Raw genomic sequence first — 17,365 nt, 5'->3', positions numbered from 1 at the left:
TATATAGATATTTATTTATTTAACACACACACACACACACACACACACCATGTTCATAAGCATAGCTAGGCATCCATATTTGTTAATAGCAAGATGGCTCACCATTGGTCAGAATTAGCTGTCTCTGGAAGGCAATTTTAGTTCTGGGCAGTTAGTAATTGGTATTGCAGAAGCATTCACTTACTATGAATTAATTTAACAGTTGCGTAAATGTAATTTGAAAGACAAAATGTTCCTGTTGAATGCATAGCCGGTTACTGGTTATAGACTTACCAAGCATCCTTAATTCTAAAAATCAGCCAACATGGTGCAAAGTGTTATGTGGAAAAGGACACAATGGATGGATGTCATCACTTACCAGCTCCAGCATTGTTAAACATGCTAGGAAGCACCAGCATGATGTGGTTGGCCCAATACTTTCGGTAAAGTGGCATCTCATACTCCTTCACGACCATGATATGCAGGTGACTAATACCTTCCATTGCATGATAGAGGTTTAATAGTCCATGTTCATGTCTGCCACTTGAAGGGGTAAAAATTGGACTCTTAACAATGGGGTTCTATGGAGGAAGACATTATAATCACAACATTACTTTTATTATTCGTGCTATATTATATTAATATTATTTGTTATAATTAGTCTTTTATTGAACAGTGAAAGTCAAACACTTACTTTATCGGACACCAGGGGGAGCCGCATGCTCTCCAGGTGCTTGCCCTGTTTGCTGAAGGCAAAATTATGTTCTTTGGACTTGGGGATGATGAAGTGAAGTTGAACCTCCTCACCAAGCATCGAGGATGAAAAGGTAAAGGCATGTATGGTAGAATCAGGCATCTAAGGTAACAGATTACAGAAATGTTAAGTGTTCAGGAGAGGCTACCATATGTATAGGTTCTCTATAATGTAATAAAAAAACAGTTGTCTGGGCTTTCCGCAAAATAAGAAGTTACATCAGTTTTCATACCGGAGCCATTCTTAACAGTAAACATTGCAGCATACCAATTACTTTTCTATGAATTGATAGGCGTCTGAACTGCCCATTGATTTCATAGAATTGTAAATGACCACAGTAGTGGTGCTGAACTTTCAGTGCTGCTTGTCCCAAAGCATTCATAGTCTGCTATGGCATTAGATACAGTTCATTGGTTTAGACGGGACTAGCCTTCTGTTGTATGATGTCATTTAATAAATTTTACTTCCAGGACCCCATGTTTCCCTGGTTATTACATTTTAACATTCTTTTTATGCATAGTTGAAGCTTCCATGGAAGTGGGGTGGATTTTACTAAAAGACATCACAGGATCAGAGAAAACCATAAAGTAGAAGGAGGAAAATGCTTAACAAAAAATCAGAAGCTTATTAGATAAGGCACTGCAATTCCAACCTCCAAAAATGTTTTAAGAGAACGATGACTAATCTAATATTTTATTATTCACAATATTTTTTATTATACATTACATTAGACTGTTCTCTGTGCAGACAAAAACCATCTAGGCTTGCATTGCAGCGGTCACAAAATACCACTCAATGTAGAACAACAACAGGCTATGCTGGTATGCCATGCCAATGTAATACTGATCTGAGATCATGGATTCCAGTGAAAATGTCAGGACCCCTTCGATCTTTTTAGCACCCAAATATTGGGTTTTTATTTTTGTCTGTAATTTTTGCTCATTTACTGTCCCCCTAAATGTGTTTTTGTTTAGGTCTCCATTTATGAAATTTTCCATCTCTTCCTTTCCCAACAGGAAGTAAAGAAATTGTCTTCAAAAAGGGACACAGATGGCAATACAAATCTGACAAAGTCTGTAGTTTGGCTCAACAGAGAGGTCTCAAGCAGTCTCTGGTCTAAGTTTAATAGGAAAGCCACCGAAAGGAAACCCTTAGCGTGAAAAATATTTAGGCTGCACTTGTTGACTTTCTTTAAACTCTAGTTGTCTGGGTTCCTCTTGCTTTTGAGTCACTGACCCAAAACTAGTATTGCATCTAGTTAAGTCTGAGAACTCCTAAACTGCATAGTTGATCTGGGTCACTGGCACAGAAAGCATTGAAGCCACTGGATCAACACATCACTTATGCACTAAGAAATGGCAGTCTAAAGGCCCAAGTGGATGGACATTGCCAACTTAAGTGTTTTGCATGCCGATACAGGTCTACAGGAATGCAAAACTCACTTGAAACAGGTCAAATGCAGGTCAGAAGGAGTCTCAAATGGTACATTAATATTTTATTCAGGAAAGCTTTATAGGGGATAGCACTTTTGAAAACAGACAGACACAATGTTATGTTAGATACACATATACAAAGTTATCTTAAAATAATCTAATCACTATCTATGGTAATGTTTTAGAACAAATATTGTTCCATACCTCCACTGCTAGTGTACAGTCATAGTGGACACCTCCAGGTGCCTGCATATAAGGTTCTTTACTTAGAGCATGGGAAGCTTCAATCCTGAATGCTAGTATAAAAAAAAAAAAAACTGACCAGATTTATTGGTCAAGAACCCATTCCTACCCCAGGTACTAAGACCCATGAGCAACCAGTTAGAACATTCATCACAATGATGGGTCAATAATAAGGCTTAGGAGGCAGTATCAGGGACAGGCAGGCTCTTGAACGGATGCCAATTAAAATGAACCAAATTTAAACTAACCATGCAGACACCTAGAGATGCCCGCTATATGATGCCACTAGTGATAGCACAAAACAAAATGCTAATATGCAGAAAACCATTTGGGCTGCATCCAACGATTATTTTCACAATCGATTAGTTGGCCAATTATTTTTTCAATCGGATAAAAAAAAATTAGGTACTATCTTTTATTTAAAATACACAAAAGGAGTGTTAAAGTTTACTTCAGAATAAAACTGCATGCACAATTTTTGCAATCGCACCACAGTGGAACACACATTCCAGTGCGGGCGGTCGCACTGCGGGTGGGAAGCGTGTTTGGGGTGCCATTCAAATGAATAGCACCACAAAGCACCGCCAGCAGCAGAATGTGTCAGGCCAAAACCAAAACTACTTTATTCCCCCCAATATTTTTTTTACTTTTTGTTAAATAATTGTATGTATTATTTTGGACATTTTAATTCATTTCATGGATTTAAAATAATCTGAATTGAAAAATTCTAAGCCAATACAATAAAAACACCAAACTTTTATTTAAAATAATTATTGCTCTGGCACACACGGCAATACCCGACATGTGTAGCGCAATCATCATTTTCGTATGTTGGGTGCTCCCCACTTATGCTTCCATTAGCATGCACACTTGAATAGCTTCAGCCGGGAAATACCAGCTGCCCGCGGCAAGATTCCGCAGCTGGCAGCTGAATGTAAATACAGCAAGCAGTGGGCAATAACCAACTTCCTATTGGCTATTTCAAATTGAAATAGCAAGCTGGCTATTGCACTGGCTCACTACCTGCTGTCAATCAGTAGAGGGGGGACCTTCAGTCAATATTGTCTATTGCAATTTCAAATAGCCAACAGCAGGCTGGCTATTGCACCCAGTGTACAGTCATAGTGGTGGTGGATGGCAGTCAGTCTCTCCTCCCTGCTGGGCGCCGGGTGTAGCAGTCCGTGTCCCCTCGAACCCCGCTGATAGCAGCGGTGATCAGAGGGGACACAGAGCCGATGGAACACCAGTTTCTCACCGTGGAGGAGTGAACTAGGGGATCCAACCAACTAATTGATAATGAGAATAAGTTAACAATTCTCATTATCGATTAATCGATCAGTTGATTGCAGCCCTAAAAAAGCATAATTACATATCAAGTGCTCTTGTTTCCAGCACTGTAGTTGTGTCTGTTTCTTGGTGCTAATGCCGGTTTACCATTCTCTGGACTCACTGAAAGCAATGCACTGTCTACTTATGCCTGAAACCTTATTCTCAGAGTTGATTATCAAGGACTGATTTAAGTGAAATATGGAGCCATAAAAGAAAATGTAAAAAAAAAAAAAAATGTGTGTGTAATACAGTGACTTAAATATGGTACAGAATGCATGCAAAATTAAAAAGTCACATTAAAAATATTTTAGGTGAACATAACATTTTTGGGGCAATGAACAGGATCACATCACACTGGATTGTTACTGGCTACAGCACACTCATAATTGCTATAAAAACATGAATCCTTAAATGTTTTGGTACCTGTGATGCAGAGCCGACATCCATGTACTGGTGACACTGCTCACAGTGGTGGAAAGTATTGTATGATGCATATTTTGTCAGCATCATAGAAACGGTTTCACGTTTCCGAGATTCATCAGAATGACCTCCAGAGGAGTCTGTGCAAAAATACAAGAAATAGGAAACTTCTTATACTGGTAATCCTAGAAGTAGCTTAAGATTTAGACACAGATTTAAACAACAACCATGACACCTTTGTAATAGTGTCAAAGTGACAACATATGCACAGGTGACGGAAGCAGGCACAGATACAAATATTATTTCCTAAGTTACTTCATGCAAAGATGCTTTAAAGTAAATTTTATGCATGTAAACATCAACTAAAATGTCCACTTCTGCTCAGTAATTTAAAAGATCAGAGTTCTCTCAGGTTTAAACCCTTATATATTTAATTTATACTAGTCGTTCAAAATAGTACACAAATATTATGTATGCACTCCAAAATGGAGAAAACTAATCTAATACACAGTAAGTCCCCATTTACACTTTTGTGCTGTGTAAAAGCACGACAAAGAGCACACTTTGGTGTACATCTATGCAACACATCAAAAATATGCGACACTCTCGCAGTGCCATTAGTTGTCAATGACAACCCAAAGGTTGCTGGTAAAATGTGAATTTTTGACAGCGCAATTCAAACGTGCAGAAATGTGTGGTCAAAAAATGCTAGAAGTTCATTTCTTTGCTGTGTTTGGATAGGCTCAAGTGCAGCAAAACTGTATGCGAAAGCGCGTGTATGCGACATGTTCACGTAGCACAAAAATGAACCGGGGCCTAAAGGTGTCCATACACCTTACAATTATCTGGAGATTTTGTGTCTGCGATTGTGTTTTTGTCTGAAAATCTGCCAGTTGATGGGAAGTGCACAACCTCAATTACTGTACAAGATGAAAAATGCACATGCTCAAACAAAAATCTGTCCTTTTGATCGATGACAATCAGCCAGGTGGTGGTCCTGAAGAGCATTAATTGTGAACTACATTGGTCTGTGCATGATGGGCTAGTTGTAAGAAATTTGAACGAGGGTGAGATGTCTGGTCAAAAAGAGTTGTACAATGGCTGTAAGGTATATGGCTACCTTAAGGCACTTGTAGAGGGAGGGGCAGCACTTCAAGCCAACTGCAAAGTGCCCTCCCTGAGCAAGCTTACAGTAGGGGACAGCAAAAAGATGAATTTATTGGTGTGTTGCTGCTTCTCATTGCCCTATCAGCAGGCTATGGGAAGCCCTGACCAAGCTGTGATCACTCCATCTGTCAGGGTCCCTACACATACCACATTTCACTCAGAAATGAGCGGAACCATCATTCTCCAACAAAGCTCATTGTTAAGCTTTGAGCTCACTGGAGGGAAATGCAAGAGAGGGAGGACCCAGGTGGATGGCGTGATCACCGGATACGTTAAGTTTCATGCAAAGTGGCCATTTTTGTACGTTCAATTCTTTGAAGGTTTGAGGCAGTGTTAGATGAGCCTGAACTCATAGTCACACTGAGGCATGAAGGGAAGCCAGGAGTGGAACATACAGTATATTCCAGATATATGTGTGTATATACTGGCCTTTGGTTATCAGGATGCATTCTTCACTCCTAGGTTCAACATGTATGATACCACACTCAAACCACCCCCTTCTCCAACAACTTTGTTTCTTTAAGTGGTACACTCTGTCATGTTGTATTTGACCTGAAGGAAAGGTCAACTCTCAAAAGCTTGCCATTTGAATATTATGCTAGCCCAATAAGAAAGGTATCATCGCATAGTTAGATATACACATTCACAACTTGCTTTACAAAAATACATTTAGCACAAGACGTACTCATGACACTGGATTCATAGCATTTTTATTCCCGAGAAAAATAGGAATATACATTTAAAACCAGTAAGCATCCTCTTAACCAGCAATTAAAGTGAAGACAAAGCCTTGACACTATAGTATCTATTTAAAAGACTGCAGCTCATGACCTGATTACTAATTACATTCATTTTAAAATGAGAGGTATGAAACACAGCAATTTGTTTATGTTTGGGTGATCAAGTTTAACTAGTGATGCTGAGATTCATACAAACATCTGCTTGATTTTTATGGCCTGCTGAGCACAGTCACCATGCAACAAAACAATGAGTAAAGGCAAGCAAAGGGTTATGGAGTAAAACAGATTTTTTTTTTTAATGGCCTAGTGCCAAAAAACCCTTTCATGGTTTATCTTCACACAAGATTTAGGGGGAAAAAACAAAATCTTTTACAATCTTTCCAACAATTCTATGGTCAAACTAAGTAGCATGGCCAGCGAGTTCACATGATCATTAAGCCTATCAGAAATAAAATCTAGGGTCATATTTCTCCCACAAAACCTTTTGTTCCATTATTATATTTCAGATCATATAGTAACATTCCATGGGTGTAACTTTGTCCACTAAAAAAGAATATTTACAAGAGTTTTAATTTAACTCTTTGGATTTAAGGCAGTGGTTCTCAACCTGTGTAACTTCAGGACCCACATTTGTCATTGGTCATTTAGTCGCGACCCAAGTCGCACTGCAATTGAATGCGCGACATTGCAGTACAGGGCATTCAGGTGAAGGCTATCGGACTGTGGGCAGGAGGTGCGTTTGGAGTGTCATTCAAATTAACGGCAATGCAAAACACCTTCCACACCAGAATGCACAGTAGGTGCGATTGCGTGGTACACAGCACAGGACCCCAGGCCAGTGGTGTAACTAGAAACCTCAGGGCCCCAGTGCAAGCAACCATTAAGGGCCCCCCCCGCCGCCGCTCGATTTGATACAAGTGATCTGATTAGATCACTTGTATTAAACAAGCAGCGGGCTCTCACTGTACATTTAGCTCTGCTTGTCCGGAGCAGGGCTAAATGTACAAAAAACCAACTCGCCCGGTGCCCAAAACTAGCCAAATACCAGGGCTCGGTCGCAAATGTGACTGCTGCGACACTGGTAATTTTGCTGTGCGTAGTATCGGGGCATTTTCCCGAGTACTCATGAAAATGCCCAGTATTGGCACTGGTGCTGCCCTACTTAATAATATAATGTATTGCTGGGACTTTTAGTCCTGCATAGTTGGTGCTATTCTGCATTGCTGTATAATCATTACACAGCAATGCAGAATACCACCAGCTATGCATGACTACAAGCCCCAGAAATACAATCTAATGTAAATAATAATAATAACAGCTACACACACACACACACACTGGTGCGTCCCTACTGAATAATATAATCTATTGCTGGGACTTGTAGTAGTAATCATTATACAGCAATACACAATACCACCAGCTATATATGACTACAAGTCCCAGCAATACATTAAAAATGTAAATCATAACAGCTTTTTAGCCCCCCTCCATGTGCCCCCACACTGGCCTTACCTGACTCCTGCAGCAGGGGCAGCTGTTTCATCCTTGACAGCCAGGGGGCGGGACTGAGTGGAGAGGATCCGCCCTCTCCCACCTGAGAATGTGCTGCCTGGCCGTGCCTGCTGTGTCGGAGCCCGCCAGGCAGCTAAGTGGCAGGCGCAGCTTACTCTCCTTCCCCGCACAGCCACCGTACATTCAGAGCGCGGCGGGGAAGGAGCGGCCCTAACCGGAAGGGGGGACAGCGTGAGGAAGCTTTGTGTCCTCTGCTTCCTCTCTGGACCCCCCCAAAAGGCGGAGTAGTTCCGCCAGTGCCCCAGGCTGAGAATCGCACAGTCCCATGCGATTAATGCACTGTACTAGTGTCAATGGACCCTTAAAAACACTGAGACACACACAACCACAGACACAAATCTCACACACACATACACAATCCAAAAAAATATTATTTTATTATTTATTTTAAGGTCCACCCAGTCTCCCCACCTTTACGAGAACTGGAGTGGATCCTCAGCAGCTTGAGCAGCTCCCTTGCACATCCTGCAGAGGTGTCGGGAGCCAGAATGTGATGTCACTCCGGTCCAGGCACCTCTACAAAGGAACGTAAGGGAGCTGTAAGCAATGCATGTATGGATGGAGCTCCCTTGCGGCCATAGCCCCAGCCCAGCCCACCCCACCCCAAGCTGACACTCGGTGCCGGGCAGCATATTTTTGAATGGCTGCTTGGCATCAGAAGTGACAGTGCTGCGCTAGGGGGAGGCAGAGGAGCCTCTTACCTAGAAAAGTGGAAGGCATGCGGGGACCCACTGAACATGGGGTCACGACCCACTTTTGGGTCACGACCCGCCAGTTGAGAACCAAGGATTTAAAGGATTAGAGAATATTAATTCCAAAATATCTCCTGTTTTCACTAATATCTTCTGCCACCTCTTATTCTAGGTACCAGACTATGTTTCACTATTTTGTAAACAACTTGACAAGGGAAAATAAGGCAAGAAAGAATACTAAACCTAAGGAATAAACAGATACAATATTTATTCTGATAGTATAGATTGGAATTCTTTTTGTTTTTCTTAACGTGCATGTTAAGGCAAAACTTTTTTTGGCGCTCCAACTGTTGTGGAACTACACATCCCATGAGGCATTGCAAGACTGACAACTACAAGCATGACTGAATTTGTAGTTTAAGCACAGCTTGAGTGCCACGGTTGCCTTCCCTAGTTTGGACCCTTTGTCTATTTTTTTGCGGACTGTGTCCTATTGGGGAGACTCACCCCTCAAACTGCTGACCATGGTCATAGAGAAAGAGGGGAACACCAAAATGTTAACATTGTCAGAGCAAGAGGTGGGGGGAAATCATCCAATACAGATGCATATCTTGGTGACAACTGCCTGAGAAGCAAATTCCTCCTACTTGTGTATTTCCACTTTCGCAGCCAAATTGGGATAACACGTATTTTATATTCGTTACATATTCCCATTCACATAGCATGAGCTAAAAAAAAAAAACGAAAAAAAAGCTTCCTGCAGTTTAAATGTTTTTTTAAATGGGTTAGGGTTTTAGGGGTTAATATTTCATCCAGCTTCTATTTTTTTAAATGTTGGGAGGGGCTTTGAGGTGTCTAAAAAGGTGGCTTGCCCACTGTATGTTAATGAAGTTCATGAGATGAACACAATCCTCACATTTCTGTCCCAAGACTTTCTATAAGGACAGATCACTGTAAAAGGACTAAGAAAAACCTGGAATCAGCCATCTTGCCTGATTTAACAAAAGATCTAAAGGCTAAGAAAAAAAAATTTCAAGTTATTTTTCAGTATGCTGTGTGAATAGGAGCCGATAGGGGAGCTCATGATCTTGCACTGCCACTGGGTGCACCAGAACCGTAAAACATTTTTCAATTTAGGTCATGTTATTTGAAATGGTTGTTTTAATACATACTTAACTGGCAAATGCACCCATATATTCAAATATAAGCACCCTATTAAACTATTTAGTGTAAAATTGTAGCTTTTGTTTTGAAAGGTCACAAGTAATAGAAACACACCTTGCTTGGTTTGGCCAGTGTAGAGTGGACTGACATGTCGATATTTTGGATCATGTATTGTGACATCAAAAGGAATTTTGCTGAACGCTTCAATATCTGGCCAAAGCTCATAATTTGTTGGAAGCTCCTCCTGTCCTTCCTCAACTGCAAGAAAAAAAAAAAAAAAAGAATCATATTTTTGCATGACAAATAGACGGAAAGTAACATTATCAGGAATTAATAGTAAGCAGACAAATTCATCATGATATAACATTGAATGCGCTGTTATAGGGAGGTTAATTGATAATAGTATCTACTGTCAAAAGGAAGATCTACTGTAGGAGACACCCAAGTGTAGTAACAACCTCGTTAATCAAAGATTAGATCATGATATAGATGCCATCTTAGAACCCTTGTGCTATGCTTGGGACTGCATCAGACCGAGCCAACAGGAGTGCGAACATAAACTTGCTTGTTTACCCATATGGCACATACTTATTTCTCGAAACATGTTTTTTTTTTTTTTTTAAATTAGGTCCTTGGAACAGTTTGCTGCTAGAAATCAACTATTATTGTAAGTGTAAATGTTTGAAGGATAACTGTCAACTAATGGGAACTACCATTGCAATTTGAGTATAGGTGTAAGCTCTGGGGCTAAATCTGTATTAGAGCCCTACTTCATAAGTCACTAACTCAAAAAAGCATGCAGCTAGCTAAGTGTTTGGATACCTGGTAGACACATACTTGTTCTGAGTCAGTCACTCACTCTGTATTGAAGGCAGGATACAAATGACAGTCCCAAAGCCTTCACCTTCAGTAACAGTCAACAATGGCAGCTTCAATATTTTTATAAATGACAGCATATTTTTAAAATATTAATCCAAAAGAATGCTAGCTTTAATCTTGAAATGTCAGCGTAATGTGGTCTGCAATATAATATTTACACTGTACATAGGGTTACTTAATATTGTGTACACACTGCACTTCGCACCCATTAGGTACTTAGCGGTTCCTACTATTGTATTTACAAAGACGCTACCTTTGTTGATCTCTTCCTCATCATAGACATCTACCTCCAAGAGTCGAATCAGCATGCGATAAAGTATTCTAAGAAATTGCAGGTAAGCACCAGTCTTTCCTACCTTTAAAATAAAGGGCATGTTAGCATAAATACTATAAAAAGGTTTCAAAATGAAAACTTATACAAAATTTAAAAGCAGACAAACCAAAAATATCATAGAAAAAAACATTCAAATTTAGTGGATCTCAAAGAAACCTATGGACTGTCACCCATACAAATTACATCTCAATAAATCAGAGAAAAGGAAAAAAACAAAAAGGCTGCATTCAGTAAGCGACAATATTGTAAAGCAAAGAAATCCAGGCAAGCAGCTAAACACACAGCAGAAATACACAGAGTGTATGTAAACCATCAAATCTAGACATGTGCGATTCGTTTCGGAAAACTGTGTTTTTCGGACGAATTTTCGTTATTCGGATGTATCTGAATTTCCGAATAACAGAAATGACAAATGAAAACGACTCCGAATTTCCGAAAACGAAATTTGTTAGCGGTAGTCTTTACGAATTTTCGTTGCAGCAAAGTTACATTTACATTTTTTTTTTTAAATGTCACTTTGCTGCAACGAACACTTAACGGAAACGAAACTTCGTACAGACTACCACTAACGTATTTCGTCTGAACCCGAATCCCGAAACGAATTGACTTTCGGACCCGAATCCGAATCAGGAAAACGAAATAACGCAAGCGCCGAATCAAAACGAAACTAAACTAAAAAAAAGTTTTGTCGGTGCACATCTCTAGTCAAATCTACCAAGGGTCCAGGCACTTAGTGATTTTTATAACTCTGCCAAACAGCACCACCAAAGTCTGATTAGGACTGAATTTCACTTGGCATTAGCCTCTTGTAGTACCCTGTACAGCTGAACTCAGACTGGAAGGGCTGGGGCAGCATTAAAAAGGAACTTTACCCTTATCTTTAAAATGACAACAAAGGCAACTTCAGAAATGTTTAGTAATGGCAAACTACAGATGCTTATATATAATTGCAGGTTTTTTTATTCTTTGCATACCTTATTTTTCTTTTCCTCACCATTCTTCTCAGATTGGACATTTTTATTAAGGGCAGATAAATCCATCTCCCTTTACTTCCTGGAACTCTGGCACATGTGACTAGGACACGTGTCAATGCACATCATCTCAGGGGGAAAAATGCCTTTCCCTAAGATCTTGCAGCTTACATATGATTGCATTACCAGCAATGCACTGGTAATATAACCTTCCCAGAACGCAACGCTTGGGCACATTACATCACTAATGCCCAAGAGAACCAGGAAGTGAAAAAACAGTAATTGTAAGTAAAATAAAAATGTGTTTAACTAATGAATGTAAGATGATTTCATATCAGCATGCAGAGTTGCATGCTCCTGTGATTTTTAGTGAAAGGGGGTAAAGATCCACTTTAAAAGCCATTCTGGTGTGCTGCATGCATATGGGAATAATAGGAACATACTAAAAGGAGGAGAAAGCAGAGTGATGAGCTCATCAGTTTGCTGCTGCTCCTTCATTGTTTAGTCACAGATTGGAGGAAGGGAGGTAACTTAGCTCTATTGTTCTAGCTGGAATATTGAAGTCTGGTCAAAAATCTTCAGACAGGAAGGGCATTAAAGGAGAACTATGAGGTGAGTTCTGCCTCTAGATAGGCAGAGCCAGCTGTCACTAACGCAGCTGGGCGGATCCCGTCATCTACGTCGGGATCCGCTCCGGCTGCGGCGTCTCAGTATGCCGCGAGCTGTAGCTAGCGGTATACTGAGCTTAGGGTAACGGGAGGATGCTACTTTGTGTCCTCCCGTTACCCTAAGGAGAACTATGGGGAAAAGCCATGACCCCCATAGTTCTCCTTTAATAAAAGCATTTGGCAGAGTTCATAGCAAAATGCAGCCATTAAGTTTTCTTAGTCCAATAGGCCCCTTGTTAACACAATGCAAAGGTTCTCCTCTACCTAAACCCATGTATGAAACTGGCCTACAGTTTCTGATTTGACAAAAATATGTTGATTATACAATAAACCATATTTTAAAGATTTGTGAAGATAAATAAAATAAGAAAAATTGAAGGTAAAACAGCCAATAAACATGTGCGTTTTTTTATCAGATTCACCATTTTATTCTATAGGGTCTTGGCATTCAGAAAATATATAATGTTGGGGGGTTTTACGTCATTTTCAGGCCTAAAATGTGGAATATAAAATGGGTGCAAAAATGGAAAAAAGGGCCTCAGTCATGAAGGGGTTAAAGAAATACACAATTGCATTAAATGTGTTTACATCTGCCTGGAGTTCAGCTTGAACAGAATATAGGCTACCAATTGAAGTAAAAAGCATGTGTTAGAAGTTACACATTAGGATGCTTCAAAGCAGAGGTAGGTATATTTCCAAAATTCACAAAGCATAGATACTCTTTTCTATACTGACAGTGCCATTAATAAGCTTTCACACCCCATCCAAAAAGTGATTACTGTGGGCTATGCAAGCTACAAGCATTGCCTATTACACTAATTTCTCAGCAAGTAGCCACCAAATTTGTGTGCAGGTTACTGAAGCTGCCCCATTGGTTTGCCTACTTTTAGAACAAGAAACATGTCAGAAATGTAGTGACTAACATTAAGTCATTCTAGGCAGTATATTCAATAGGGATAGCATTCATTCACATTGATCCTATAGGATAAATCCAGCTACAGTTATAACCAATAAAAAGAATACCAAACCAATATTTTAGTGTATATAAGAACTTGATATTTAACGGATTTTAGTTTGATAGTAAGTCAGCCTGTAAAATTCAAGCACTGCAAGTTAATTTTGCCAATCATTAAAGATGCATTACTGAAATCACTATTTCTATAGCTATATAGCACCTGCCCAGAGGCGGTTCTAGACTGTGAGGCCTTAGGCGAAACCTAAAAATGGGGCCCCACTCACAATCATAATGGAAAATTGATAGCTGTGTGGGGTTTTAGAAGGCTGTGGGTCTCAGGAGGCTGTGCTTTTTATTTTATTTTAACTTTTATTTTGTTTTTTTAATTGTAGTTTAAATTTTTTAAATGTTTTGCATTTTTATTTTTAATTTAATATTTTAACCTTTTTTGTATTTTTCATTTTAGTTTATTTAACTTTTTTTATTTTTACTTTTTATTTATATATTTTTTTAATCATTTTTCAATTTTGTTTATTTTGTAAAAACTTTTTTTTACTTTATTGCTGGCAGCAATAGCCAGCCTGCTATTGGATATTTCAAATTGCAATAGTCAATAACAGGCTGGCTATTGCACCCACCCACTGCCTGCTGTCAATCAGCAGAGGAGGGACCTGAAGGAGAAAGTTCTCCATCAGGTCCTCCTTTGCTGATTGACAGCAGGCGGGTGCAATAGCCAGCCTGTTATTGGCTACTGCAATTTAAAAGAGCCAACAACAGGCCGACTATTGCTGCCAGCTGCTGTATTGGAGACGGATCGCAGCTGACAGGAGAGGAGTGTGGAGGGGTGAGTAGACGGCACGGGGGAAGGAAGCTCACAGACTGTCGGAGGTTTTTCCTTAGAGTCTGTAATCGGCTGTCTGTCCCTCTGACACAGATCGCTGCAGCCGATTACCGCCGGTAAGGAGAAATTTCCGACAGTCTGTGAGTCTGCAACGGGGAGAGTTGTCTGCGGGGACGGTGCTTACATCTCTCCGCCCCCAAAACCGCACCCTTCGGAGGTGATAGATTTCCTTAATGTTGCGGAGCGCAGAAGACAGCATTAGGAGCCCTGTCACATTCAACCGTGCATCGCAGCTGCCGAGATGTTTGGCGGCTGCGATGCACTCTTGGATGTGACAGGGCTCCTAATGCTGTCTGCGCTCAGCAGCGCTAAGGTCCCCTGTAATGTGTTAGGCAAATTAAGCAGCCGCGAGGCCCTTGTGAGCGCGAGGCCTTAGGCGACCGCCTAATTTGCCTAATTAGAGAGCCGCCTCTGCACCTGCCCCACTGATTTTGCGCATGTGTGAACATAGAATATACCATACACAAGACATTCACTCAGAAGTTCATATCTCCCATATACAATATCCTAAAGGGAACATTGCTCCTGGTCATTCTATCTTCAAATGTTATATCCTCCATCAATGTTTAAAACACAAAATAATGAGGAAAGCACTGAATCCCTTGACACAAAATCAAAAGATGAATGACCTGTGGTGGTCCAGTCAGAAGAAGACGCCGTGGATGAACAGTCCTTGTGCCCAACTGCTCACTGGGGTTTACATAGTCTGCATGGTGCTGTCTGGCTGTTGTCCACTGCCGGTAGTAAAGTGATTGCTCGTCACTGCTCAAGTCTTTGGAAATTAAAGGTCTGAGTGATCTCAGCCAACTAACATCAGCATGGGGCAAGAGGGAAACTGTAGAGAGTGCCTGTCCATTTTTATGAGAAGCCAAGAGATTGTAAGTAGCTCTTGAGAGAACCACGATACGTGGCAATGTTAAACTCAACGTCCTGCTCTTTTTTCCCGATTGGTTAGTCCACTGGAGAGTTTGTGATGAGGAAGAGGATAATTTTGATGTTGTGCTGCTGGCCATTTGTGCTCCAAGAGAGTCGCATTCTGGCTTGAGCTCACTGGCTGTAGAATTGGGGTACGTTCCTTCATCCAGGGAGCTGTTTGCTATAATTGGAAAGTCAGGGTTTAATGGTTGTCTCTGTGTCTCCTCAGCTGTGCTTGATGAACTGACTCCATTTTCTGCTATGGAACCTTTGCCAAAAGAATATATTAAACATTATTAACTCCTTAAATCACAAAAAGTTATTATGCGCTATTGGTTTGAAATCATTAGGGGGTAAATTTGCTAAAGTGTTTCTCAAAAATATGGAAATACACTTAATTACAAAGCAAAGTCCATAACACCAACACAAAAATATTTATGCTCCACACACAAATAAACTAACCTGAAGTCCCAGTGACTTCACTGCCAGTACTTTGTGGTCTGTCTAGGTCAATAAACAGATCATCGGAGTCATTTGCAATGCTGTTAACCTTGTCAACTTCTTTGTCACTGAGGTCCAACGCAGTCATTGGTTCTCTAATGACATCCCTTGATACATAACCGCAAGCCAGGCCTATTTCTTGCTCCAACGCTGTCCGTGTTAGGAAACTGGAATCTATTAGACGGAGGTCACAGTATACACACACATATATACACATATATATATATATATATATATTTATTTATTAAAAACAAGCATTTTAAAATTATATCTGTCAGGTGAATATAAAATATAGCAAGTTATTATGCGGTCTTCAATCCAGCCAGCAGGTGGGGCTCTAGTCTCCTTTTCACATCATTGGCATTACTACCCTTGATTTGTGCTAAGAGAAGTCCCTTGTTTTCAGAATTCAAATGAGCCATCAGAGCAATGAATCATCCCTCATCCGACTGGGTGTTTCCAACAAATAAATGGGAGCTGCAAAGCAAACTGCTCTGCTGTCTCTCGCTAATCCACAGTGCTCCGAGAGTAAAGCATTAAATATTTATTTGTGAAAAATAATAATAAATGAAGACAGTGAAACAGATAAACAGTTTAAAGAATTGTTAAAAAACAAAACAAATGTAAAACATTTTTTAAAAAACCAACAAAAACAATAAAAAAAATAAAATGAATTTCCCTTTCAAATGTAATTTTATTTTGTCAACTTAAGAAACTCCCTTCCTATTTTCCACATTTATGTCCTGAATGCAGAGTGGAATGAGCTTCCTGCTACATTCACAAGATCACTTATGCCTACAGTAGGCACATAGAAAATCACAGTTAGTTGCAGACTGAACTAGGAAGGTATGTTTAACACCTAATTACAAAATGGCTTGTGTAGCAATCATATATATCAAATGTTAACTAATGCAGAGGTAAACTATACTTTAACAAAGAGAATAGAGAATGCTATTGCTGACCTTCTGGCTTCTATATTTTCTGACTTATAGATCTGGATCTGGTATGCAAATCAGAATTTAGAGCAAATTCAAAAATCCTTATCTCCAAACTTGATCTAAGTCAGTAACTCAAACTGTTGAAAGGCACAAAATACGTATGACAGCCAGGAAAATAAACTTTTGCAAGATGAGAATTCAGCAATGGCAGCCTTCATGTTCCCATAAGGAAAGGTTTCCTTTCACGCATGGGCAGAATTAAAGAACCAGCATACCTGGGAAAGGTTTCTCCAAGGGGGTCCTTGCCGGTAAGAACTACAATACAAGGTAAACCTTCGAGGTCTTTGAATGTTCTAGGAACCCAGTCTTCTTGTTCACATCCGCTCCATATCTTCAAACAAAGCACAAGAAAATATGCACTCTTACTTAGACTGGAGCACAGTGAAACATTTCAATAGCATGGTAGCGTTTGATAGCAATATACATCATCTCATCCTTTCCTATTAGATTGAAATCTAAAAGTGCAGACATTGTCAGTTCCCAAATAGAACAGCATAAGTTTTTTTTTAAATGAATTCTAGATACTTATGTACGTACGTGCATATTATATAGACAGACATAAATATACAGAGAGACATAGATATACAGCCAGACATGGACATACAGCCAGACATAGACATACAGCCAGACATAGACATACAGCCAGACATAGACATACAGCCAGACATAGACATACAGCCAGACATAGACATACAGCCAGACATAGACATACAGCCAGACATAGACATACAGCCAGACATAGACATACAG

General features: G+C 40.0%; 1 protein-coding gene across 1 annotated transcript in view; it reads right to left on the bottom strand.

Moving 5' to 3' along the window:
• Positions 1 to 17,365, bottom strand: part of GREB1L (growth regulation by estrogen in breast cancer 1 like) — a 34,851-nt gene that overhangs the window by 6,663 nt on the left and 10,823 nt on the right. Inside the window, exons 8-15 of the mRNA XM_018571686.1 lie at positions 16,830 to 16,946; positions 15,579 to 15,822; positions 14,831 to 15,384; positions 10,626 to 10,728; positions 9,608 to 9,751; positions 4,162 to 4,298; positions 674 to 835; positions 359 to 560 (exon numbers count right to left, since the gene is read on the bottom strand). Of these exons, the coding sequence (XP_018427188.1) occupies positions 359 to 560; positions 674 to 835; positions 4,162 to 4,298; positions 9,608 to 9,751; positions 10,626 to 10,728; positions 14,831 to 15,384; positions 15,579 to 15,822; positions 16,830 to 16,946 (1,663 nt within the window). The remainder of the gene's footprint in view (positions 1 to 358; positions 561 to 673; positions 836 to 4,161; positions 4,299 to 9,607; positions 9,752 to 10,625; positions 10,729 to 14,830; positions 15,385 to 15,578; positions 15,823 to 16,829; positions 16,947 to 17,365) is intronic.

Source organism: Nanorana parkeri, unplaced genomic scaffold, assembly GCF_000935625.1.
Source record: "Nanorana parkeri isolate BGI_ZX_2015 unplaced genomic scaffold, ASM93562v1 scaffold1810, whole genome shotgun sequence".
In the NCBI taxonomy this organism is placed as follows: domain Eukaryota; kingdom Metazoa; phylum Chordata; class Amphibia; order Anura; family Dicroglossidae; genus Nanorana; species Nanorana parkeri.
The sequence above is the reverse complement of the archived record's forward strand: the minus strand, read 5'-3'. Positions and strand labels throughout refer to the sequence as shown.